The 26,832-nt window shown below is 43.0% G+C and overlaps 3 protein-coding genes across 4 annotated transcripts; 1 reads left to right on the top strand and 2 right to left on the bottom strand.

Annotated features, from left to right (window-relative positions):
- Nucleotides 1-46: 46 nt before the first annotated feature.
- LOC120652665 (calpain-type cysteine protease DEK1) lies at nt 47-15,182 on the bottom strand. Of its 2 annotated transcripts, none has more exons than XM_039930545.1 (32): nt 14,937-15,182; nt 13,892-14,065; nt 13,540-13,790; nt 12,717-12,899; nt 12,484-12,619; nt 11,943-12,073; nt 11,754-11,868; nt 10,627-11,656; nt 10,434-10,544; nt 9,937-9,995; nt 8,792-8,954; nt 8,203-8,476; nt 7,947-8,097; nt 7,757-7,868; nt 7,509-7,674; nt 7,328-7,398; nt 7,117-7,208; nt 6,813-6,975; nt 6,651-6,722; nt 5,993-6,370; nt 5,788-5,903; nt 5,365-5,662; nt 4,894-5,213; nt 4,202-4,553; nt 3,778-4,092; nt 3,591-3,695; nt 3,353-3,481; nt 2,088-2,468; nt 1,865-2,002; nt 1,263-1,499; nt 776-1,183; nt 47-592 (listed from the first exon to the last, which is right to left on the bottom strand). In XM_039930545.1, the coding sequence occupies exons 2-31, from the start codon at nt 14,017-14,019 to the stop codon at nt 878-880; spliced, it is 6,483 nt and encodes a 2,160-aa protein (XP_039786479.1). In that variant the 5' UTR covers nt 14,020-14,065; nt 14,937-15,182; the 3' UTR covers nt 47-592; nt 776-877. The 2 variants fall into 2 exon arrangements, with proteins under 2 accessions (XP_039786479.1, XP_039786480.1); XM_039930546.1 differs by lacking the exon at nt 14,937-15,182 and adding an exon at nt 14,741-14,883 and having other exon boundaries at nt 514-592.
- A 2,851-nt stretch (nt 15,183-18,033) lies between these two features.
- LOC120648828 (pathogenesis-related protein 1-like) lies at nt 18,034-18,737 on the bottom strand. The gene is made up of 3 exons (XM_039925474.1): nt 18,475-18,737; nt 18,272-18,377; nt 18,034-18,186 (listed from the first exon to the last, which is right to left on the bottom strand). Exons 1-3 carry the CDS (start codon nt 18,735-18,737, stop codon nt 18,034-18,036), a joined length of 522 nt encoding a protein of 173 aa, XP_039781408.1.
- A 5,740-nt stretch (nt 18,738-24,477) lies between these two features.
- Nucleotides 24,478-25,322, top strand: LOC120648173 (serine/threonine-protein phosphatase 7 long form homolog). The gene is made up of 3 exons (XM_039924915.1): nt 24,478-24,564; nt 24,649-24,947; nt 25,031-25,322. The coding sequence occupies exons 1-3, from the start codon at nt 24,478-24,480 to the stop codon at nt 25,305-25,307; spliced, it is 663 nt and encodes a 220-aa protein (XP_039780849.1). The 3' UTR covers nt 25,308-25,322.
- Nucleotides 25,323-26,832: the final 1,510 nt, after the last annotated feature.

Genomic DNA, 26,832 nt, shown 5'->3' on the forward strand with positions numbered 1-26,832 from the left:
AGCAGAAGCACAACGTGGTGTAACAATACTCTGATGCAAAGGCAGCTTCGCGAGGCACCCAAAAAATAGCTTCATTGAATGAGATCAGATTCCGATTACATACAGGGCAACCAATCGAAACAAACTATGGCCGACTACTCCACGCTCGGATCAGCAAAACTGCAGCTTGCTAACAAGAAATTTCCCAGCTGCAAGAGAGCCCTATGCGTTAACAGGAACGGCAGGCTACCTAACCTAAGTCTATAGCATTTACAGGGTGAACGGGACATGTACACAGGATGGGGCTACCAGGTCTAAATGTTAGTTGCCACCGCTATCTACAAGCATAGAACACAAGCGGTTAATATTCTCACCCTGCGCTTTGCGCAGAGATCAAAGAACCATGAATCTGACACATCGACACCATATGATAATGCAACATGTGATATCCTTCTCTTCTACCCTTTAGCACCATAAGCATAGCCTTTTCTCAGTTATGCAGCAAGCAATCGAACTTATGTACTTGCATGTAGCAAGATCTGATGAAGCTCACTTCAGGTCCAAGATCAGAGCTGCAGAATCATAACTTCCATCAAGAGGCAATTCTTATATCCTGAAACAGTTATAAGGCCGGTTAGTCCAATTCTACATTTTGTATCTAAATGAATGCATGAGAGTATTATACACATGGCACAGGACCGTTGTAGTTTGGAGCACAGTGGCACTAGACCCTACCATACAAGGCAAACTACAGATTAGAGAAGTCAAACACAATGGATGTGAATCAGATAATTACCATTTTCAAGCCCTCGAGAACCCGCAGCTGGACATTACACGGACAAGAAGCCCTGCCCAGCAGACGCAGCTGTCACTGGACACATGGGATATCAATCTTGGATTAAATAGCCTCTAGCTTGATTGGTGCTTTTGAGAAAACTGAAAGAACAAAAGGTGCTTCCTCCCCAGGATGGATGGTACTTGGCACGATCGTGTATCCTTTAGGATAAGGATCCAAGACCAGTTCACATGATATCTCTCTTGAGTTAACGTAATCTGATCCACCCGCTGATTCATGCATGTAGATATTGTAAGCAGCCCGACAGCCCTGTGTCTTGAGTATCCTCAGTCCAATGTAGAGCATTGAAGAATCACGACTCGATTGGTAGTTTCGGAAACCGTTCGTCTTTCTAGAGAAACCAACACCCTGAAAAGCATGAAACTTATGCAAATAAATATCATTGTGGTTCTTCTAGTCTTACAGTGATATGCAGATTGGGACATACCTGAGTAAGGGTAATAAAAACATGAACAGGATATAGTGCGTCACGTCCTGTTACTCTAAGTCGATACTGAGGATTTTGATGCCATGAATCAAAATCTTGGCAACCACCTGCACTATAGCCACGCCATTGCCCATGGACAGAGTAACGCATCTCAGGTGGATAAACACGACAGACATATATTGACCGAAAGTGAATCTGAAAATCTTGCCAAGACATCCAGAATACTCCATTCTTCGACTGCAACAAAGGTGGGAGAGATAAGTGGATGGGGTCAGATCTGCATATTAAGTCAGACTAACGATATACATTTTTGTTTCCTACTGGTGCAATGTGTTAGTTCGTAACCTTGCAAGGGCACTAATTTGTTTTCAATTATAAATAAGCTGCGGCTTTGCCACTTCAAAAGACATCCTAGAAAACCTTATTTGCATTTAAAGCAAGGGAAAAGAAAAGTTCAAGTGATAAAACTACATGTGCGCGTTCAAGAAAAAAAATAAAACTGAATGTGGATGGCTCTAATCTGTTTAACACAATTATGTTTCTTTCTGACCTCAACTAGTGCAATATGATATGCAAGTAAATTGACATCAAGAGACGAGTACCTGTGGAACATGCATAAGCTTATGCTTCATCCGTTCAGTCCACTCTGGTGAAGAGTCTGACCACGGTCCATTCCATTCAACTTCATTTGCCCATGGATTTCTAATTTGGATGAGTTTGTGGCCATCAACTTCTCTTACCTGAAAATATTGTGCAACTGTGTAAACTTATACAGGAGAAGAATAGTGAAGAGCTGACAATTAGCCGGAACAAATGAGAGCAAACCTGCAAAATTGAGTATGCATGTCCCTGAACAATGCCACTTGATGAGATGTGAACATCGGACCCAGAAGGACTTCCAGCACCAAGAAGAAAACCTTCTTGTTTGAAATACAACAACTGCGACCACAATCTTCCACTAGCAAGATCAATCTGCGCTTGGGGACTTCGCATATCAATCTCTTCACCAGCCCCTCCTGTGAGATCCACAAGAGCATCTTGAACAAGCCCACCTTCTAATGCCTCATAAGAGCCATGAAGTTTTGCATAAGCTTTCTCAAGAATGGATACCCAAAGCTCATTTTGCTTTTTACTAGTAGCAAATGCTGGTTTTCCCGGAGATTCACAGGGGATCCAATCATCAACAACCACGGCTACCCACTCACCCTAGGAAAAAAATATAAAACATAAAAACTATAAACTCAGAAAAAGCCCTGGTCGAGTTTTTTCAAAATCAGGGGGGGAAATTCAAATTACTGTAACATAAATATTGAGTCACATGGGAAAACAATGATTAGGATTCCTAATAAAAACATCTTATAAGTGCCCTTCATGTGCACTATTTTCCCTTTAAAGAAGTCATACCAACTACAGCCAAGCTTATTGTCAAATTGGTAGGTCTGCGCTATAGCCTAATGAACCAATCAAGCTGCCCAATTGTGATTGATGGATATCGATCTAGAAATACATATCAAGGATATGTCCAAACTGCATAGCATTAATAATAGAAGGTCTAAATTTTTTCTTAGCAACTACCTCAAATTAATGCTATCGAAAGAGCTGAATTTTCCAAAGGTTTGTAAGTAGGTGTCACTGAGGCTGACAGCACTACTGGGAAGCCAGGGAAGGGCCATCAATGTATAAGGAAGAAAGCAATCAATAGCATACTTGCACTGGAGGAGTCAAGTATAACTAAACTACTATTTTATCTCCATAAAGCAGTGCACATCCAAGAGGGCCCAGCATAGTTCCAGACTTTCAGTAAACACTGCAGACTGATGAACTACTTCTTATAAAATAATTTATTTTTTTCCACTATAGTAAAGTATGTGTTACTAGTGCATATTGCATGCTCTACACAAAGGAATTTGATCGTTTGCTTCGACAATTGAATTTTGATGTTAAACTGGGCATAAGATAGACAAATGTTAAACTTTATCATGATTGTGTAGTCTAACATTTTACGATAACTATATTATAAACTTTGCAGAATGAATCAACCGAACCTTCCTAGATATTATATCGATCAAATGGTCTAAATCATTAGATACCTGAATGCAGAATCTGACAGTGTAAATCCCTTCTTCGTTGTATTCAGGAGTGATTATAACTTCTGATATCCGGGACATCTCAGTTAAAACTGCAACTGCACTTAAGAACCAACAGTCCCCCAACCGACCCTGAAAAGGAACAATTCGAATTGATATCAAATCAGCTAATAAATGGTCATGCCTTAACTTCCTTGACCACAACTCCAGGTGCACAGAAGCAGAAAACAAAACTTTATACCTGACACACATCTGAGGAATTCACAGAACCAGAAAACAAGCAAGGATGAGAATTGATAGATATCTCCTTTGCTATGTCAGAAGGCCTCATCCACTCAGAAACAACCTGAACTCATAAACCAAACACATGTCAGAAACTTCAACCAATTTTTTTTTTTGCAGAAGCACGACAGATGTGCATGGAATACCTGCAGTTTCAGAGGGGGATCCGATGGATCTACAAATAAAGAACGATCATCTGGAGGGAACTCTTGATCAGTAAAGTTTCTCTCTCCTTTCGCGATAAGAGCATCCCTGACAGCCCTTTCAACGGAGAGCATACGCTGGTTGACTTCATCCCGTGTCTCAAACCTTGGTTTTCTTGGTCTCCTAGCAAAGGAGTCAATGTCAATAGCTACAGCATCATGTACTGGCCGCTTCCTACCGCTTGAGTACTGTCCATCCCATTCAACATCCCCTTGATCATATAGTTCATAAGCTTCTTCACTTTCCCAATCATCCACCTAAATGGAACATTAAATTAAGGAAATCACATTTAGTATAGTATTCCCACCCAATTCAATACATCACAAAACACTGAAAGTACAGAATTTTTCTAGGTAAAATCAATACCCTTGCAGAATAACTTCCATGCCAAGCATCACCAGGTGCAAGGTCAAAAAAGCCATGCTCGGCAGGTGACATGGCTGTATGTAATGCAGCAACCTCATCTTCACTGAGGCATCTTCCCCATAGAAAAGCATCCATGATCTGCATCTTTGAATCTGAACCTTCACTATCTGACCTACCAAAGGCATCTAAGTCTATGGGTGGTCGAGCACCAACCCAAATATCAGTCCCAGGTTCCCAGATACCATTAATTGTTGGCAACGGCAACCCATTCTGATATCCATCATAATTTCCATCAATGAAAGAAGTTGCCTCACCTAGGTCGGCATCTATAGTTACAGTGACAAGATGCCACCTGTAAATACACACAGTAGCTATTAAGATCATACTAGTAAAATAACAAAGGTGGTTCATCGCTTCCAAAAATATTTTGCATCAGTGTACTAAAGTAATATCATAGTGCATGATGCTGAAGTGAGCAGGTATGAACCTAACAAGTAATTTAAAACACCAGTATTGAAAAGATATTCATCAACAATTTTTTTTCTCACACAACCTACAAGTAGACACACAACAGATGAGACAGCAGATTTGCATTAGGTACTGCCATGGCAAAAGCAAAAGACAATAGGTTGGCGCTGCTTTTGATTTCATTTTCTATGCATAATACAATACTAGTTGTGAATAGGTGGTACCTGCCATCTGCGATGCTTGATGCACCAATATTCCATTCTTTAGCAACAGTGGTTATCCTTTCACCCTTAGTCACTAATCGAAGACCAACTTGCCCAGCTTCCATTCCCTGTTCCGATCCTGCCACTAAGATTTCCCAGCAAACCTTCTTTTGGAATTCACTTCCAAAAAGACACACTGGACCAGATACCGGTTGAACCATTACAGCAATGGACAAAGTAACTTTTTGACTTAGACAGAGGCATGACTCAAGTTCTCCACAATGACGACCAGTACTCCTCAGTTCGTCATCAAGTATGCATACAGTGCCTGGAATGCCAGTCTGTTCAACATTCATAACAAGTTAGAGCAATAAAGACACCCAAGGATATTATGTTCAACGTGCGCTAAAAGCAAAATACAATTCTATAGCTCTAAATGATGGAAGGTGTGTTTTATAACTTGAAAAAAATAGGGTAATCCGGGGATAGAACCTGTTCTGCTCGCCGAGCCAACTGTGCCTTTCGTATGTGATTGGCTATTGAAGATACCCTATCTCTTGCAAAAGAATCTTCCAGAGCAGAATCACCTCCAACAGCTCTGACAGCTGCTGCCATAGCTGCAGCATCTCTGCTTCCAGTATTAGGAATAGAAGAAAGCAATGATATTTCAAGTTCCTTCCATTTCCGTTCCTCTCTTTCCAGCAATGCCCTCCTCCTTTCTCTTCCCTTCCCTTCTTCCTCTCGCCTTTGCATCAATGCCTCCTCTTCCATTTCTTTTTCCCTTATGTAGCTGTAGAGACCAATAAGAAAAATACAATAATGAAAAATTATAATAACGACCCCATGATGATTTTTGTGATATACATCCTACACAGAATCATGGTAGAATCATAAAAAACAGAAGAAGAAAAATACCTTTCTTGAATGAGCTCGAATTGCCTCCGATCTTCTGGCATCCATTTCTTAATTTCTTTGGCACTAAGGTCAGAAAGACCTATGCTATCCAAGAAGAGTCTTAGACGAACTTCATCCTGAAACAATAAAGAAATTCTTCACATCATTATCAATTGCTAACAAATCAGGGGGTTGAAAAGCATGATAGAAGATACCAAGCTTATACCTGTATTTGTTCAGCTTTGGCAGTCAGTCCAAGCAACAGAAGCAAATAACCGCCAAAATTGTCCCACATATACACCCATTCAGTATCGATTGCTTCTTCTAAAGCTAAAATACGTGCATGGGCACACATATTCCTTCGATAATCTACATTTGCCAGGGAATGAGGACAAGTCATTAAACAATCTTTTACTCCACAGAAGAAAGATCCTGCAGCAATCTCCTCATTTCTCAAACGGTCTCTCAGCTTCATAACATCAGCCCTAGGAAGCACAAAGTTCCCAGCCCTGTCCAATGTAAGAGCAGGATCTCCAACTAAAAGAGCAGCAGAGCTTGCAGACCTCTGCGGCGCTGAGTAAGTCCCAGATATAGCATTCCTAGTCTGGAAACAAACATACTGTTAACATTACAGAAAACGATAAAGACCATGCTATTATTATGTACAAACCCTGTACATGCATTTAAAAAGTGGATAGATTTGTAAGGTACAAAATGACAGAATTTGGATGTGCTAGACTAACATGAAAAGTGCTGATAGATCTTAGCATCAGATGCCAATAAGCAATCAAACGAGAGACTGGTGAAACTGTTTTCTAACTAAAATGGGGAAATGTATAAAGCATGCACACAAATAACTTATGTTAAACAATAAATAAACATACTTTATTAGCGGACCGTGACATTGCCTGCACAACTGTATCCTTGCTGAGAAAATGAACAGCATCCTCCATCATCTGATTGATTTTTTCAAAAAATATTAATGAAGACATATATCAAAAAGGAACATGAAATCCTGCTAATTTTAGCTGCAGAAAAGTACGAACCTTAAGAGTCATGCATGGCCGAGAAACAGCAAAACCAAAGGCAATTACAAGAGTAGTGGCAGAAATGCCAGCCCCAACAAATGGTGGATTCATTATTATACTAGCAATAACACCCCAAACTTCAGTTGCCAGTGCAATCCCATACAGAATAAGGAAGGCATAGCTGTAAAAAGACTGATGTTAGAGCACATTCTTAACTGACAATCTAACTTTAGGATGGGACAGAACAGAGAGAAATATACATATGACCAATCCTGAACTCAAGAAAGGCAAATAGGTAGCATAAGAAAGCACATATCTGTACCTAACATTCTTAGCAGAGTCTGCATGAGCATCATAAACATATACAGGCAACACTCTTGGTGAATACACTACAATTGGTGGTGATAGAAGAACCTGAGAAGGGCACACCCATTCAGAATTAGAAGAAAATGCTACATTATAATGAGCAGTTGAGCACATATCAGAACTAGCAAGCGATATTCAAAATTTTCTTAGCATGTGCCAAAACTTACAGTCAAAGCCCTTCCTGTGAGAAGAAATATAAATGAGAAGTAACCCATAGATGCTCCAACAAAAGGCTTTCCTGCAAAGTTCATAAGCTAAATAAATACAAACTAAATGATAGCAGTAACTCAAACCAATAAACAAAATTTAAAAAAGGATGCATGACACTGAAGGAAGAACATTAGTCACCATGAAATAAACCCATCATGAAGGCAGCCAAGGCTAGGAGAAAAGCAATGGAACAAACAAGCAGCATCTGAGTCCTTGTTAAATAGAAGTTGTTAGATGTCCAGTAGTGGATGACCCCAATAACAAATACAAGGAACAGAATAGCAAGGAGGCCAGCAACTCCAACCTGTATAAAGATGACATATGAATTATAGCCTGTTGTAAAGGAATGCTAAATTGCTATCCCAGGTCACACAAAATTTACTTACAGTCCAGGGCCTGATTGTGACAATAACAGCCGCAACTGCACCAAATAACAGCAACATTCCCATGCCAACAAAAAGGTAAACGCCTCGAGAAATCTTCCAATCATCATCCTTCCTGAAATTATTTGCAATTTCATCTGAGTGGATCAGAAAATATGGAGGGGAATAAAAAGCTAAAAAGTCCTTTCTGTACCATTTGTATAGCCCGGTGAACAGTGAGAAAAATGCAGGAATGCATAACAAGGGAAGTAATGCTGCCAGGAAATCAGCCTTCAGAGGAACACCATCCTCTCGTGAATTTACTACTCCCCAGTAAGATGCACCGCAAAAGGATACAAGAACAGCTGCAGAAAAGCATGACTTAGAATCAGTTATCTGAAGATGTTGGCTGCAATATGTTCCATCCAATATTCAAAGTAAATTTCGAAACAAGATCGAATAGAACGTACTAGCAAAGAGGCCGACACACACAGCTGATGAAGGTGAAAACCGGTATGTGGCAAACCAAGCAACAATAGGTATCAACCCCGTGGTAAGTACAGCAATTGTTGAAGATAATGCCCATCCAAGATACATTGATGTTGCATAGGGAGAATAGAAGCTGTTCTTATCAGCATCCCAGCCTTTGTAGCCTAAAGCATCTAATGGCTTCGCTGATACTATGGCGCCAAGGCCAATAACTGATGCAGTGAAAACAGCTATGCTGATAACAAAGAGAACCCGCTGAAACCAGAAAAATAAGAGGATAAGTAACAATATTTTTTTCCTAATTGCCATTATTGGATGGTTGGAATACATTCTAGGTTATCGATAACAATTTGATGTGCTACAAACATGATGAAGCGTGCCAATATGACAAGAACATATCGGAAAGATTAACTTAAAATAGACATATTCTCCAGCTTTCAACATGAGACTGGGTCACGAATCAGCTTACCATTCTGACCGAACAAAGAGATTAAATAGATTAATGTCACACTTGTCCAAATGAAAAGAAAATGCCAAGTCGCAAAATTCATAAGGAAAGGAACAACAAACCTCTTTCGTTCCTGGAGCTTGACTAACATTTTCACGATTATCAAACTCCCTTCCAGGAATCCAGAAACGGTAACCATTGCGCATCCATATGGGAATAGCAAATGAGAGACAAGCCACCATAAGCGGTAATGTGAGAGACAAGCCCAATATAACTGATGACTTGCTGCAGAGTAAAAGGGATGATATTCAGACCAAAAGACAGATACATTTATGTTAGCCAGCATCAATTTTTCAACAAAAAAGAACAATACATTTATGTTAAACAAATAGGCACCTCACCAGCTTAAAAACTACATTACTGATGATATGTATCAAAATAATTTAAGCTGAAAGATTCTTAAAAACTTAGATGATGATGATGGCATTCGATCAGTGACGACATTTTAATTGTTATTGTGAAATTTATTTGCATACTACATGTCATTCCATTTTTCTCATCCTATAAATATGATAATCCGTGATTGTTTCTCCTGAATTTGATGTGGGACATTCAACAAGAATTTAAAAAATTATCTTGTGTGGTACACCCCCTCCATTTGAATTATATGGCTGAATTCATTTCATTAGGACAAGCCTTTGACCAACAATTGCTCTGTTAATAAATAAATTCTGTGACACAAAGTTGAAGTCATTATATTTGTATTCGAAAATACTTATGATTATATTATTGTATCACATAATTGTTGTATTCATTGAGTAATTGTTGGTCAGTCTTATCCTAACAAAATGAAACATGCTTATTTTTATGCGCTAAAAATATAAATAGGTACATCCCTTCTGTTTGCTTGCCTTAATGGCATTTCTGATGTTTATTTCTAAGATAGCTCACCTTCATGCTCTAAAAACGCATTCTCACTGATAACCATACCAGTCTATTCTACAGACATAATAAGTCATATGTCTCCGCTGTTCAGAAACTAAACCACAGCATTGCATAATGAGCTAGACTATGCAATACTAAAATGATGATGTGTTATAACATAAAAGACAAAATCAAATCATTAGAGTGGAACAATATATTGCTATGCATATAAACTTGATGTCCTTGTGTAAATATATAATCAACTAAGTAAAGCACAAAAGGCTAATTATTAACTAGAACCCTAATAGTAAATGTTGTATCAGATATGAGAAAGTACGCGTACCTTAAGAAAGAGAGAAACAAACCAACACATGTACTCAGCAGCCACGCAATGAAACCATACTGAGAAAGAAAGGCAGGTTGTTATTGTTGAGATCAGTAATATTTAAAATAGTAGCAACTAATACAACATTGTAGTTGAAGGAAAATGAAGCACAGATCATAAATAGATTTTGCATCTGGGGAAGATTTTACAGATGGAATTAGATGTTTCACCACATCTAGCTCCCAGGTAAAGGTAATCGCTCTTCCATTGCATAAAACTGTACGCCCACACAGGTAAAGGTATTACTACATCCCATACAGGAATTTTCCTTTTCTCGTTAAAATATATTCATGTTCCATTACATAGAAGCTATCGAGCTAACTCATAGTAAATGTTCAAACATAAATAGTATAAAGCACTTGTTCTGATACAGTAAGTTTTGACATTACATTAATAAGAAAAACATAAACTGGTGTACCAAATTGTAAACTTTTTTTTATTTTAGTGCTTATCACCTTCCGGGGTTTGGATGTCATCATCATGTCTTCAGCACGCAGAGACCAAATGAATGCCATGATGGAGCAGACAACTGGTGACAGGAGCAGTATCGAGAAACCAAATTCAAACTGCCAAATTAAGATAAATCTCTATTGGTCAAATTAATAGTGAACCTTTCAAACCAATTACAGTGTGCTGCAGCAAAATTACCTGTTCATGTGTTGCATTTATCACCTTGATGGTCTCTGGTCGATGGATAGCCACAGTCGCAGTCTCTATGATGAACAATATAGTGAAGACAATAAAAGCACGGATTGGAGAGCCAGCTAATTGATGGAAAATTAGCCTTGAAATGTTCAACCATTTTTCCAGACCACTTCTCCTAAGTTCTTCAGACAGAGAGATCTGATTTGCAATAGTGGTATCCAATCTGTCTGAATCAGTAGCTGTGACATCTACATCATCTTGATGCTCTCTATCTGCATCCAAGCTGCTCCTCTGTAGCAAAGCTAATATCCGTGGATCCATAACTTTGTCTTTCAGCATGTAGGAAAAATTTGGATCCAGGCCTTTATCCTGAAGAAGATTAGCTAGTTCTACATCTCCAAGTCCACCATTCTTTTTTAGCATAGATGAAATCCTTGGGTCATTTAATCTGTCCTGAAATATTGCTGCCAGGTTCAAATCCAATAACTGTTGATTACCTGAGGCGGTAGCTGATCCACTAGACTCACAACCATGACTTTCCAAACCACTGCTAGAACAAACAACAAGTGAAGCAGTGGGTTCTCCATGCCTATCTGCTGTAGTAACGGCAGTTTCAGAGTGGACAGCAGAGAGACATGAATTACTCCGATGAGCTAAACTTGCACGTCCACTATCTATGTTCTTGTCAGAGCTCTGGCCTTCTTGACAACTATTAGATCGATCAAAAGGAATACTGTTCCAATTGACACCATCGCTTTGTGAATTGCTTCTGTACATAGAATCAGTTGCATTACCATTTTGACCAGCTTCAACACTACCACTACTACGCTTCACACTGGAGCCGCAACCTTCTGATGAATTTGAAGAGCTATTTTGACCTTTTCTTCGAAATCCCTCTCGCAGCTTTATAACTGTACTTCTTAGAGCGTCTATCCTTGCCACTGAGGGGTTCGAAATAGAAAGCCAGCAAGAGACAGCAGCAGATAAAAGCACAGATGCTACAAAGGCATAACTGATGCAATGGCCAAGGTACCTAATGTAACACCTTTAGTTAGCAAATAGGTACTTAGGTACAAGAATGCTAGGTCTCAAATGTGTTCGAATACAAAAGCACAAAGATAGTTACAAACCAGTAATGCACTCCAAAGCATATAAGAAAAGCCCTTGATGTTCCAGCCACAAATAACACTATCACCCGACTTTTCAGAAGCTCAAACCTAAATGAACACAAGCCAAGATTCCAGTCTGCAGAAAAGAAAATAAGAAGTCAAGAAACGGAAACGGACCATACAATCAATGAAGCTAGGAAAGAACATTACCAAGAATCACCACTGCAACTGAAGTTAAAGCACCCAGCCAACGAGCTTCTTTTGAGGTAAGACCGTACAAGATAGAATAGACAACAAGCACAAGCAGTGAGCAGACATAGAGAAGCCCTAAGTGCAAGACCCTGCATTCCAGGTTACAAGATGTGAACAGTTTATCAAAATGATAAGAAGAGATAGATAATACAAAGAAATTCGTGACTTGGTTGAGTTGGAAGCACAATACAGATAGGAATTTAGGATTCATGCCATTTTACAATATAACTATATAAGTCCCAGCACATCATGCACACAGACCAAAAAAACACAACAGTGAAACGGTAAGAAATTTTGGACCTTCTCTATTAATCTTAAATGGTGAATGTTTCCATTACTAAACCGTCATGTACTTTAATGAGATTAGGTGGAAACTTTGTAAAAGCTACACTCTTGTTTTGGACAGTGGACATGCATAGTGGAGTATAACAGTGTTAATATGTATAGAAAACATATATAGCATTGTATGTTTAAGAAGGAAAAATAAAAGTGGAATTACCTGCTGGATTTTGTCATGTATAACTCACTAGGATCTGGTGGATCAGGAGAGCATGAAACAGGAGCCACTTCAACACAGTCAGAATAGGCAAATTTGTACGACCTCCGCACATACTCATCAACATCAAATCCACTTACTGTGCATAAAGCGTGCAAAAAAAAGTGAGGTTAACCAGGTTCCTATTGATGAGTGACAGATACTCACAAGTAATAATAGAAAATTAGAAGCTTTACCATTAAACAGTATTTTACATATAAAGAGCATATTGATGGCCAATGATATTGCTGACACCCCAAAGAAGAACCCTGATGGAGAATGAAGCTCGGAAGCACTAGCACCAGCTGTAACATAAACAGCACAAAATTCGTAGGCGCAAAGTAGGCCGACTGCCAGGAGGAGAAGGTAAGCAACAGCCTCTGCAACAAACATGTCATCAGTTAATACAACCAAATAAATAATGAAGAAGGCGATAACAGAGTGGCCCAAAAAAAATTGAAGTGAAGAAACAGCTTGATGCGTGTAACAACTAATTAAAACCCTACATTTTAGAAACGTTTGAACAATGTGCTGGTAATTAAACAGGAAACGCCCAAGAACTTAGAAGTCTTAGTCTTTATGCATAACTTAGTGTGTAATTCATTACTTTGGTTGCAAAATTTTACAGAGCAATCTCTGATGGCACTGAACATGTTTTCATCAGTTCTCTTTGTAATCCAAATTTCTGAGGTAACAAAATTCTTGGTAAAAAAATTATAGGTGAACTACAATTATCAAAATATAATATTAGTGAATCCATGAACCCCATAGGAATTGACCCTAGATCAGTTGGAGATCTGGGTGTACACCCCAACCACCCAGGTTCAAGCCTTCTTCCATTCGAATCAGGGTGCCTATTTGTTTTTAATTTACAATGCCACCTAGTTCATCCTTGATTTTTTAATCCATGAACCCATGACCAGTAAGTGTGGACACATAAAACATTATTGCATGGATTCTATTTCTAGTCCTCTAGAGAAATAAATGTTAAATAATCGAGACAAAGAACAGATAACATACTTGAGCTTTGCCACTGTGTTCTCCACCAGAGCATTATAGAGTAGAATGATAAAAGAAAAGCAACACCCGTCATTATAACAGCTAAACCAATTATGTTCCTTTCCAGAAGAGCGATAAGGATGCCCCCCCACACGAGCAGAACTGCTATAGGGGAAATGACAACAAGCCATGCAACAAGAGTCAAAAAGCTGCAGAGCGTGCTTAGTTGAGGTCCTTGCACATATGCTGGCCATTTCCTTGCATATATCCAGCTGAGTAACAAATGAGAAGGGGGAAGGGTTAACGAGCAATAAAAATAGCAGGATATTTATTAAGCCCAATTGAGAAAAAATACAAATACTCGGCAGTATACCTGTATAACCTCCATGGCCTCCAATTCACAGCCCATAGGACCCAAAAGCTAAGAGGGCTAAGGACAGCAAAGAGGAACCCACAGATGCTGCATGCCAAAACAACTCCATGGTGTCCCTCCTCTTCCATCCTCCCCTTTTGAAATCACCTTTTGTAGGCTGAAATCATGGATGACCTGCTCGGGAAGGTACAAAATGAGAAGTCTAATAATTACATGACCAAAGATCACTAAATGGCACTCAAGCATGCAGTTCAGTGTTAACTAATCACTCCAGACTCCACAAATCCCAAGTTATATGGTACTGCTTTCGGCTAATCATAGTAGCAAATGCTAACGTGTTACCATAAACAGAGCATTGACAGCTGTGCATGTACCAAGCAGGCCATCAGTTTGAATTTTTTATGCAAAATAGAAATTACTCAAGATGTCAAGATGGACTTGGTTGTTTGTGCATGGAGATGTCATAAATAGCTTCCTTTCAATTGAATTTGCTGTTAATTGCACCAATCCTACTATATTTAGCTCGAAATTCCAGAATTTGTTTCCATGGTTCCAGCTTAGTCCCTACCCAATTGGAGGCCCCAGGTCAAGCTTTCCAAACTAGTCGGCATACAACGGATCTGAAGAAGGTGCTAACTTCGGTTCAATACTTCCTTTGGATATGAACACTTTTTTTGGGGGGTTTATGTTGGACTTCCTTACAATATTTAGTACATTCCTTCTCAATTCCAGATTGTTTTATCTGGTAGTGAGACCCCGAAGTCATGTCCATATAGAAACTATGGGGACGCGACAGGATTTCCCAAAAATTTCATCAAATCAAAACATATAACTGCCAGCTCTACCTACCAAGAGGAAGCATCAACCAGCTCGATACCACACCATTCGACTGCGAGAGTGGGATTTTAGTTCGACACCATGGGCGGAGCCAGTACGAGACATGCGCATACTCGCAATTCGGTCAGATCCGAACAGAAATACTCAACTTAGGGTTTGGGGCGCCCGGCCTCGCAGAGCAGGAAGGGAAGCGAATGGGCGGGCGTACCTGGTGCTCGTCGCCGGCGAAAGGGCCCGACGAAGACCCGGCGAAGGGGCGGCGCCGCTCGCCCAGTCGTCGCCGCCAGGAACCAAAAGCCGCGAGTAAGGGGATACGAGTGAGGGGGGTAGAGAGAGCACGGGAGGTGAACGGGGGGAGAAAAGAAGACTTGTGCTAGGACTGGGGAGGTGAACTCAGCACAGCAGTCAACAGGCAGCGTCGCGGCGACGCGCTGGAGACTGGTCCTGGGGGAGTGTTGTGGAAAACGGTGTGAATTAAGCTTCCAAAAAAAAAAGAAAACGGTGTGAATCGGACGCGGACAGCGTTCCGTCACGCGTGACTCGGAGGCAAAATTGGCGGGTCGCTACTTGGCGCATTCCCGCTATTTGGGCTCCAGCGCGCATGCTTTTAGGGTAGCTGCTCTCCTTTTTTTCTCCTTCTTTTTAAAATCAGAGGAAGATTTTCACAGCCAAAACTCTAAAAAAAATATTTTCACAGCCATGTTCAAATAAATAGGCAAATGTTTAGTTTTCATGGTTTTTTTCAAATAAGAGTATTCCAAGAACTTATGGGAAACACCTTTTTACAAGAGCTTTTTGTTTCATAGAATTTTTTGAAAATCCACATATAGTATTCAAAATTCTTAAAAAATAAAATTAATATTTGTGCAATGAAATGGGGAGAGAATATGAGACATACTTGCACACACAGCTTGACCGGCACCGACCTACCACGGAGGTGCAGGGATCCATCAATATGCGGGAGAATCCATAGCTCGTCTCTACTTTTGCACGCACAGATCCGATATTGTGCGTCGAAGCTTTGCCATCGCCATCTACATCGTCTTGCCGAAACAAGACGCATGAACCTTATGTTTAAGTTGTGCGTTTATAAGGATCGTAGCACATACAACCAAATGAAAATTTTCAAATATTTACCCTTCTCGATGTCCATTTTGAATGCCTTCATCAAATAATCAGTTTTAAAACCAATAATCAACTGCATTATCCTAGACTCCTAATCGAACAACAAGAGACAACCCATAATTTACGGTGTTTATGAAGTCCAAGCGTAACCTCCTTATGGCAGATGCAGTTGTTTGCGAGGAGACGGGTGTGGCTCCGATGAGAGGCCCCCCCTGCATTTTCCCAGATTGAACGGCAGTCTTAGCTTAGCTCAACGTTAATTATGCAGGGTCGTTGGTGCGCATACATCTTTTGCCATGTTCGAAAGCTAGAGAGAAAGGGGTTAACCGTAGACATATGATGGAAAATGGCGAGCATGGAAGATTATTTCGACTCAGTTGCACGGTTGGTGAGGACAAAACAAAAGGAGAAAGATCTAGGTAAGAATAATATCGTTCCGATGGAAGATTATTTCGTTCTTTCTTGGTTCCCACTTGCCTGTTCAAGTAACTAGTCTGTAAAGCATGGAAAAATAAGTTTGATGATCTATGTCTCTAAAAGATATTTGTGTGCTTCCATGTAAGGAGAGAATTTAAATTATTTTTAGAGCAAAGTGTACTAGGGGTTATCATTTTTTGGATTCTCAACCAGGTATTTAAAATACTGGTCCTTAAACTAATTCACTTTGTGTAAAAAGTTCACGAACCAAATCCTCATTTTGAGAGTTTATTAAGGATCTAGGTGCGAATAAAAAAGTTTGCATTTACTCCTATTTTTATTTTACTGTGTATATATCGGTCCCATGTCTATATATTGCATCAATTTATTTCTTGCTCTGAGTTAAAATAGTGTAATCGGGCTACTTTTTACAAGAGATTTATTAGAAAGGTTTAATTAAGCACTAAAAAATTCCTCAGGTTTAATTAAGCACTGAAAAATTCCTCAGGTTTTTTTTAGGCAACATTATATTTTCTTGTCCAGAAAATACTTGCGTGATAAGTTCAAATTACTTTTAACAGTGATATTTCTTATGAGAAATGTATTAGAAAGGTTTAATGAGCCTCTCAAAAATTCATTGGGTTGTTTTAGAAAACATTTACTACTTCCCTAATCCCAGAAGAAACTGCAGTCGTCCTATTTAAGTTCTGCCCGGAATATCTTTGCAAGTATTATTTGCACTATATATTCTTTTCTTTTCTTTTCTTTTCTTTTCGATGCAACATTATATCTTCTTATCGAGAAATAATTTCGTGATAAGTTTAGGTAGTCTTGGTCCCTTTGATACATATTTTATTCAAGAGAATTTTGTAAAATTTGTTTTGGATTTGTGTGAGACACCACGATCATGTCATTGCTGCATTGGTGCCTCGCCTCACCAAAAACAATAGAAGCACACAAGAAAAGGATCAAATGTAATATTTTCCTCACCTCTCAATCCAGAATTCATAGTGAGTTGGAATATCTAAGCCGTGCAGGAAATTGTATATACAATGCATGACCTTATCGAATTTGTGCGCGCACACATGCTAAAATTTGTACACAGTATCGAATGGTAATATGATGATGTTGAAAAAACTCGATATATGTTTGTTTCAGAGTCAAAAATGACCTAAGGTTCTTGCGAGAAGTGCTAAAGACAAAACTACTAAAATATTTTAAAATATTCGCTTCCACATGGAGTCAAACTCAGAACATATACAGACCTTTTTGCAAAACTCCGACCTATATATATTATCTAAAAGAATAATCTAGCCACAAACTAGTGTGTCGGTGATGAGGAGGACCAAAACAGAGAAAAGTAGTATATAGCAGGGCTAAATCGTGGTAAGCACTAGGCAGAACAACTAGTCAACCTTGTCAAAGAACAAAGATGGTCCGCGGCAAAGAATTTTTTTTGTCGCCGCCAAGGCCCCTACTCAAACATGCAAACACTTCCTCGACAATCTCCTTTTCGCTAAAACAGAGTACCGCTTCAGATTGATTTTATTTTATTTCAGTGTAAAACGAGGAATACATAAGATCAAACAGCAAAGATATCAATCAGAAGCACCCTTCGACGATATCAAAATTAAAACACGCTATCAAACTTCTCAAGCATACACTGCTGGTTCCTCCATCATCCGGCAGCTGCTCATCTCGAGCAACTTTATTTATTTTGACCTCAGCACACACGAGTATGCAAACATTATTATAGGGGAAAGCTAATTGTAGGCATCAGGGTTGGCGACGAGGTAGGCCTCGCCGGCCTTGAAGATGGCAGTGACGGACTCCATGGCCTTGACGTCCACGCCGGGCAGCAGCTTGTAGGTGAAGTCCACCTTCACCACGCTGCCGCCGCCGGCCGCCGGCTCCACCTTGATGTGCGACGTCGCGGTCTCGATGGCCACGCTGATGCCGCCGCCCTCACCGAGCATCGACTTGCACTTGATCCGGCTCCACCTTGATGTGCGACGTCGCGGTCTCGATGGCCACGCTGATGCCGCCGCCCTCACCGAGCATCGACTTGCACTTGATCTTGTCCGCGTCCAGAAAAGAACTCGAGCCTCTCTGAAGCCGAACGGCATGGCTGAAGGAGCAGCGCACGTTACTGCACTACGTGAAAACCTCAAAGGTAACGCGGAATTGGGTTACGGGCGGGTTGCTTGATCGGCGAGAAAATCAAGGTTGGCCTGAGCGTCAGGAGCCTGATGGCAGGAGCGTTATGTGAGGTGAAGTTGAACTGCTTGACGCTGCCGACGCGGGCATCGCTCTGGACGATGTGGGCGCTGGCGACAACCGTACCTGGGAGGCGAGCATTGGGGGGCCAAGGTGGGTCAGTCTCCATCACGGCGGCGCGTAACAGGCGCAGCGCCGCGACGGGCGTCGTGATCTCGAGGGTCCAGCTGTTGGTGGACCACGACGCCATTGCCGCGACGAACGATCGAGTTGGTCCGTGCCTGCCATGGTTGTCGAAACACCGATCGTCAGGACACCGGCGCCCATGCGGCATGTCGGACCGACGGCATGTGCGCGCTAGCGCGCGGCATGGCGAATCAGCAGCAGCAGGGTCTAGATGGGGCGGCGCTTCGGCGAGCCACTGCGCGCCGCGGAGACGGAGTTCTTCCGTTCGGTGTTCGCGCACGCGCACCTAGCGCCCAGCTGACAGCTTCTTCGTGAGTTCGTGGTACTTGGTCATGGTCGGCCGGTACGGTGCAAGCGGGTGCCTGTACCTCTTCCAAGAGGTAGGAAATAAACTCCCGGGGCAGCGGCGGCTCTCCGGCGAGCCATGGCAGCCGGGGCGGCGCCTCGGAAGGGCGGACGGTACTCGAAATCGAATCCGATCGTCAACGTCAGGTTGGTGTGGCCGGGAGCTGAACGTGGAAGCGAAGCCGCCAGGCACCGTGGCGGAGGCTGGAGACCCAGGTCCGCCGGCGTGCTGGAGCACGTCCATTGGCTCGTTGGCCGAGGACGTCCGGAATTTCGTCGCCGCTTCCATCGACAACAGCCCTCACGGCTCGCGGGCAACTATAGATGGCCAACGGGCGGCCTGACTCGAAGGAGGTCAAGGCCAGCACAGCACGTCGTCCCTCCCGGGCCATGCCTCTCCGGCGAATTTTTTTTATTTTTATTTTTTTTCGATTTATCAAAAATATATGTCTTGTTTTTTTTCAAAAATGTCACCCAGCCGCCGGTTCATCCGGCAGAAGGTTGTTACCGCCGGATGAACCGGTGGTAGGATGGGTCCGCGCTGGGCCGTGGTGGGCCGAGCCTTACCGCCGGTTCAACCGGGGGTAGGTGGAACCTACCGCCGGATCATCCGGCAGTAAGCACCTACCGCCGGTTGAACCGGCGGTAAGGTCCGTCCCTTAAAACAACGCGCGCCTCGCTCCCCCAGCGCCGCCGCCCGCGCCCTCCGCCCGCCCGCTCCGCCCGCCACGCCGCCCGCCCGCGCCGCCGCAGCGCTCCGCCCGCGACGCCGCCGCCCGCTCCAGCCGCGCCGCCGCCCGCCCGCCCCCCGCGCGGCTCCCGCACGCGCGCCGGCGCTCGCAGCGCTCCGCCCGCGACGCCGCCGCCCGCTCCAGGTACAATTTTAATTTTATTAATAATAGTTTTTAGATTAGAATTAGTAATATTAGTGTTTTTGAATATAGTTTTATGTGTAGAAATAGTTTTTAGCGTGTAATTATTTGAGTATAGTTTGATGTGTAGAAATTATTTTTTTATATGTAGAAATATTAGTTTATATGTAGGAATTATTACGATATAAAATCGTAGAACATGTAATTAAAAATATTAGTTTACATACGAATACAATTGAAAATATTAATGAATTCAAACAGACATATTTGTCGCATAAAAAATAATATTAATTAATATTATATTACAGAAAAATAGAAATTGTTGTCAGTACTAAAAATTGTAAAGAAATAATTAAGATATATGCAAGAATAGCAGAATTATTTTTTAGCGTTGATTAAATTCTAAGGATGAGTAATTATTATCGTAAATATTGACAGGCATGTCAGATGATTTGTATTTTCAAGTGTTCTATGGGTCTGGAGAAGTTAGATATGGTCCTGAAGGGGTAGATTTGTCAGAGTTTAGCTCGATCATAAAAAAAAATACCCCGAGCTAGAGATAGGACTTGGATTTCAATATCCAATTGGCTATTTAAAGCTTTCGGCCTTAGTCGAGATGAACATGAGATCTCTGTCATGGCAGTGGTTAGTCGAAGGGAACCAGTATTTTGGGAGCTATTGCCGCTTGAAGGGACGCAAAACTGGAGGAACTATGTCAATATAAGTAGTAGCCGAGGCTTACCGCTTGTGTTGTTTGTTCAAGCATTCGAGAAGATTAGTTTTAGAACTCAAGCGGGCGGGGATCATGAAGGCCAGGGAGATATAGTTTCCGAAGAAACTGAGACGATGCATGAATCTCATGAAGAAGATGGTGAACTTGAGATTTTAGAAGATGATACACATGCTGCACACGAACCTCGTCAAGCAACTGGTCAGGCTGATGAAGAGGAAAACATTCCAGAGATAGTTGAAGAGTTTCAGAGGGAGAGTGAAGAACAGCACAATGCAATGAATGATGACTCCTCGGATGATGATGATGATGACGACGAAGATTATCATGTCCCACACAATTGGTCCGGTTATGAATTTTCAAAATTAAGTGTAAATGAAGGTGAAGCGGTGTCTTGGGAGTACAGGCAAAATGAGGTATGCATCGGTTCGATGTATGCTAACAGTGACAACATGAAGGAAGCTATAAAACGTTGGTCGACTCTCTCTTTGCAAAGACAGTTCAAAGTTCTCAAGAGCAGTCCGAGAACATATGACGTGCGTTGTGTGAGAAGCGAATGTCCTTTCAGGGTGTATGCTTCTATGGGCAAGTGGCAGGATTTCTGGGAGGTTAAAAAAATTGTGGAGCACACATGTCTGCTTGAGCAATTAGAACCACAGCACCGCAACCTCAGTGCAGGTTTCATAGCTAACTACATGTACCCTTTGATCGTGGACAATCCTAGTTATGAACCTAAGTCAATCATTTGTGCTGCTGAGGAGGAGTTTAAATATAAAATTAGCTACAACAAAGCTTACAGAGCGAAACAGAAAGCGCTGCAGATGAGGTGGGGGACATATGAAGCTTCGTATCACAATATACCGGCATTGCTGCACACTATATGTCTTAGAAATCCTGGTAGCTACTACGACTTGAAAACGTATCCATGTGCCCAGAAGCCTGGAAAGCAGGTACTCCAACGGTCGTTCTTGGCCTTGGGCGCTTGCATTGAGGCGTTTCCGCACTGCCGGCCAGTCATTTGTATAGATGGGACATTTTTGACAGGAAGGTATAAAGGCACAATCCTCACAGCTGTTGCAGCTGATGGTAACAGACAATTGTTGCCTTTGGCAATTGCCTTTGTGGAGAAAGAATCAGGGGATACTTGGTATTGGTTTTTGCAGAGGGTGAAGCAGACGATTGTTAAAGATGTAGAGAACGTGTGTTTGATTCATGATCGGCACAAGGGTATATTACAAGCAATTGATGATATACAGAATGGTTCTACTGAGCGTAGTAGGACTGCACTTTGGCCGGATCTAAAGAGTAGGTGGTGCATGAGGCATATGGGGGCAAACTTTCATACCCAGTTCAAGAACAAAATCCTTATGAAGCTATTCAAGCGGTTATGCAGCCAGAATCAGGAAAGGAAATTCAATTTCCTATGGAAAAAATTAGATGAGCTAACCAAAAAGCAAACGGCGGAGCTAGCGAAGAGATCTGTCAATACAGAGGACGACGGCCAGGTCTCGCTTGAAGATGTGGGCTTGGACGGTCCGAATATCAGGCGCAAAAGGAGAAAGGCAATTAAGACATTCTCTGAGTGGATTGAGCACGAACCAAAAGAGAAATGGGCTTTACTGTTTGATGAAGGAGGTGCTAGGTATGGTTTAATGACTACGAACCTAGCCGAGGTATACAATTGGGTGCTGCGTGGTGTAAGATCATTGCCACTTGTTGGGATCGTGGAGTTCTTCTTGTATCGCACTTGCGAGTACTTCAGGGACCGTTACGCTGTGGTACAAAAAGATATGCTCGATAATCGCAAAGTTTACGGATACAAGGTTACGGAGCATATGGAGGAAGCTTTCAAAAAGGCCCGTTTACATCGGGTGACTCCAGTTGGCTCTATGGAACGTCGGTACGAGGTGATGTGTAGGGACAAAGGCCGAATGGGGGGCCGGCGTGAGAAGCATGTGCAGGAGTGTGTTCTCCGTCATGATGTTTGTATTTGCTCATGTCATAAGCCAAAGCTGCTGCACCTCCCGTGCACACATATCATTGCTGCCTGTTTTGAAGCTGGTGGACTACAGGCTCGTATGTATGTCTCAAATTACTTCATGAAGGAAATTATTTGGATGACTTGGAGGCACGAGATATATGGGTTTCGCATCCTTGGAGACTTCATAACTGATCCTGGACACAATGCAACTTACATTCCAGATCCAGATCCAGAAATGTTTCAAGGGGTGGGCCGACGCAAGAAGAAACGCATTAGAAATAACATGGATCGCTCGGAGGCTGGTCGAGATGTCCGCCTCTGCTCGAAGTGCCATAAGACGGGTCATACGTACAAGTATTGTACGACATTGAGTTATGGTGGCCGCACAGATGGAGCGGGCCCATCTGAAGCTGCTCCAAATCCGGCACCGCAGGCAACGGGTCGTCGTGGCCGCCGTCCTAACAACGATGGCCTTATTTGATCGAGTACGATTGTCATTTGTGTCATTCGCTATTCAATCATGTTCGATGTTAAATTATGTAATATTAAGAACTAATATGTCGTAAACTGATTTCGTCTTGGCGTACGAATATTTGTTGTAATATGTGCCCCAAATATATGTTCAACTTTATTGCTGTAATTGGAATTTGAAGTTATATAATATGTAATTTGTTGTGCATCATTTATAAGTTTATTACGTTATGTTTTATTCAGTATTTTATTAAAAATTTGTTGTATTACTTAATTTATGTTCTGAAATTTTATTTAGTATTTTTTTACGTTAATGGTATTATGCTTAATATTGTTATTTATGTTCTGAAATTATTTGTAATAAATCTCATTATACAGGTATGGCTTACGAGGAAGGAGCTACCCCTGAGTTGCTAGATGCTCTCGTCGACAAGCGCCACCAGTCGTACATGTCTGCGGTCTGTGGCATCAGCTTAGGGACGTTTCGGGCTCGTGTGCCCATGTCGACGATGCCGATACACCGTCGCTGGGTTCCTAGGTACGGAATACATTTGTCACATATTTTAGTTGTTTCCTTAACCGTTTGTTCTAACTTGATTTTCATTTTCGCGATGCAGGTTACGCGCTTCAGGTCTTCTCTCGATTGCGCGACTTGTGGAGGGAGATATGGCCGACCCTGCACGTCGACTTAGGGACAGGGCTCCACGGTTCCAGTTCGACATGTCCCTCCTCGCGGCACTTCTCGACCGTTGGCGTCCGGAGACGCACACGTTTCACCTCCCGGTTGGTGAGATGACCCCTACTCTTCAGGACGTGGCGATGCTTCTAGGCTTGCCGTGTGCTGGACGAGCTGTGGGTGCAGAGGACGTGGGACTCTCGTGGCGCGACGACCTTTTGGCTCGGTTCGCCGGGGTTCAGCGCAACGAGCTAGCGTTGCCGTACCGGCCCTTGCCTGCGAACCACGCACACGGACCGACAAAGAGGTGGCTTCTACAGTTCAGTGTGAGTACATAAATATTGATTCTTTCCGTACTTATATTGATACGTATCTGCATTGACGACTCGTACCATTTTGAAGGCGGACTACATGAGGGCAGACGCAGACGACTTTACGGTTGCCAGGCACTTCGAGGCGTACTTATTGTGGCTGTTCGGCTGGGTCATGTTCTGCAGCTCGCAGGGTGACTCGTGCCACAAACAGCTCATTCCTTTGGCGAGGTCGATAGCTGACACTCCACTTCACGAGATGCCACAGTTCAGCTGGGGTTCTACTGTTTTGGCTGCGAGTTACAGGGGTCTTTGCACGGGTGTGACGAAGGTCTCAGCAGAGGAGCCCATTTTTGTTGGGTGTCCTCTACTGTTACAGCTCTGGTCTTACGAGCGCTTTCCCGTCGGTAGGCCAGAGATGAACTTCGAGCCGTACGTCCAGCTGTCCGCATACCACGACGACGTCGACAGACCTACGATGGGTTCGTTGTGGTGCCTCAAGAGGGTACGTAACATCGTTTGTTTTACTTATTGTTACATGCTTGCACAAATGTACGATTTATTGGTTAACTTTTTTTTCATTGTGCAGCCTTCTTGGGTCGGCGTGCAGACGAGGAAGTCGTACCACGACTTCGTTGGTCAGTTTGACGCTCTTGTGGACACGGACGTGAGGTGGACTCCGTACACTGCAGCCGACATTTACGCCCGGGCACCGAGCGGTCTTTCGTCCTTATGCTTGCGAGATCACGAGTACAGGATGACGAGGAAGCCGATCCTTTACGACATCCACGTCGAGGAGTACCACGTTGACCGGGTTATGAGGCAGTTCGGTCTCTACCAGCAGACCCCGGTCCCGATTGTGCACTCAGTGGAGGCCCATGTCCACAGGTACCGAATAAATAGTTTTGTTAATTATTATTCATTTTTTAACCTACCATTTAGCATTGAATCGCTCAAACTTTCTATTATAGGTGGACACGGCAGGGTCAGCCACCAGGCTCGCGGTGGGCCGACAAGGTCCGTCCTTACGTCGACTCTTGGGCCGCGGCCCTCGACGACGTCGTTTTCGAGGATCGGCCGCACAGCGACGAGGCGTTCGCGGACTACCTACGGTGGTACCTGCCGAGGACGCGCACACGTGTCGTGCACGTTCCACCAGAGGCTCCGATCGAGGCCGCAAGGGTGTCGGAGACGTACCCCGTAATTCGAGATCAGAACTTCGCCATAGCGGTACGTTTCTCTGATTGAATTTGCAGTAAAAAAACTGGTTGCATATGATGTTACTACTTTCTTGGTACAGTACGATGTCATACGAGCGATTGAGTCCGAGGCTTCGTCGAGTATGGGCCAGTACCATGACATGACGCCCGTCCAGCACCAGAGCACACTGCAGAAGATCGTCGATATGTGCAAGCGATTCCGACGAGCCGTGACCTGTCGTGACGACGACACCTTCCTCCCACCTCGCAGTTCGGGGCCGGTTCCTGTGACCGGTCCATCGTCACGACGGTTTGCACCCGCGGCACAGTCAGGTCCACCGCCACCGCCACCGCCACGTGAAACGATGACGACACCTTCGGGTTCTGCAGTTCGGCCCACGTACGTGCCGCGACCGGCACATTTGTACTCGGCAGGTAAATCGTACTCCAACCTCGTGTCACTTACAATACCGTATCATGTAAAACTTTATTTATTAATTTGTACTTCTTATTCGTGTAGCGCCCGGCTCGTCGCTGTTTCCGTCGATGGATCCCTACGGCGCTGGATCTTCGTCTCTTCGTCGTCCAATACACGATTTAGGTACGTCTAAGACCAGTTGTTAATAGGCGGTAACAAGTGCATTTTTAATTGAATATTGATGGATTGAAGTTTGTGAATCAGAGTACCGGTAGGTGGGAGGGACAGACGACGATGAGGAGATTCAGGAGGTAGACGACCTCTCGCAGATGGAGTGGGTGAACACGTTCTTCTCTTCTGCACCGACGCAGGAGGTCGTCGGCACTTCACAGCTGGGGGGTGCCCCACTCGCGACGCAGGACTACAGTCAGGTGGAACAGACGCCTGTTCTTGAGCAGGGTCGTCGGTCCACTCGCCAGACCATCCCGCCGGAGCCACTGACGTACTCACAGCACCACACTAGGGCGGGCCAGGCTGCAGAGCGACGTGGCAGGAGGAGAGGGGGCAAGCACGGACGCATCTAGTTTACAGGTTGTAGCTTGTTAATTAATTTGTTCCGACATACTATCTTATGTATGCATGTGCAGACTATGATTCGATGTGTCCATTGCGTACCATTGTGATGAGTAGGCCGGTGCAATGATTCGGGCGATGGTATATGTCCGTGGAGTGAAATTATAACGATTAGGCCGGTGCCGTGCAGTGTTTCGGGCGATTGGAAATGTCGGGGCAGTGCAATAATCACGAGTGAGCACTGTGGAACGTGAAAGTGCTGAAGTCATGAGCAGTGAGACGTCGTGTCGTTGTTTAAAGTGGGAGCAGTGAGCGGTGTTGAGCGTGCGAGGGTACAAATCAAGAGCAATGAGAGGTCGTGTTCGTGTTTAAAGTGGTACGAGTGAGCGCTGTGGAGCGTGCGAATACAGTAGGCTTTTCATGTGCATTTACACTCCACACTCCGGGTATCAGACCTTTTTGCGCCTATAAATACTCACAAGGTTGTGAGCTCCCAGCAGCACTCAAACACCAAAGCTCATTGTATACCCGATGTCTGGAGGTGGGTCTAGCGGGAAGAATTACTACGGTTTTGGCAAAGGAA

The sequence above is a fragment of the Panicum virgatum genome, chromosome 9K, assembly GCF_016808335.1.
Source record: "Panicum virgatum strain AP13 chromosome 9K, P.virgatum_v5, whole genome shotgun sequence".
In the NCBI taxonomy this organism is placed as follows: Eukaryota; Viridiplantae; Streptophyta; class Magnoliopsida; order Poales; family Poaceae; genus Panicum; species Panicum virgatum.

Bases quoted from the DNA above. Each gene is read 5' to 3' on its own strand.
- LOC120652665 (XM_039930545.1), bottom strand. From the start codon at position 14,019: ATGGAAGAGGAGGGACACCATGGAGTTGTTTTGGCATGCAGCATCTGT. The intron at 10,545-10,626 runs GTAATTTTGCTG...TTAATTTGGCAG, and splicing joins TAAATGCAACACATGAACAG to TTTGAATTTGGTTTCTCGAT. The intron at 8,098-8,202 runs GTACGTTCTATT...GCTTTTCTGCAG, and splicing joins GTGTGTCGGCCTCTTTGCTA to CTGTTCTTGTATCCTTTTGC.
- LOC120648828 (XM_039925474.1), bottom strand. From the start codon at position 18,737: ATGGCGTCGTGGTCCACCAACAGCTGGACCCTCGAGATCACGACGCCC. The intron at 18,378-18,474 runs GCAACCCGCCCG...TCGGCTTCAGAG, and splicing joins TTGATTTTCTCGCCGATCAA to AGGCTCGAGTTCTTTTCTGG. The intron at 18,187-18,271 runs GTGGAGCCGGAT...TCGCACATCAAG, and splicing joins CCGCGACGTCGCACATCAAG to GTGGAGCCGGCGGCCGGCGG.
- LOC120648173 (XM_039924915.1), top strand. From the start codon at position 24,478: ATGAACTTCGAGCCGTACGTCCAGCTGTCCGCATACCACGACGACGTC. The intron at 24,565-24,648 runs GTACGTAACATC...TTCATTGTGCAG, and splicing joins CGTTGTGGTGCCTCAAGAGG to CCTTCTTGGGTCGGCGTGCA. The intron at 24,948-25,030 runs GTACCGAATAAA...TTTCTATTATAG, and splicing joins GTGGAGGCCCATGTCCACAG to GTGGACACGGCAGGGTCAGC.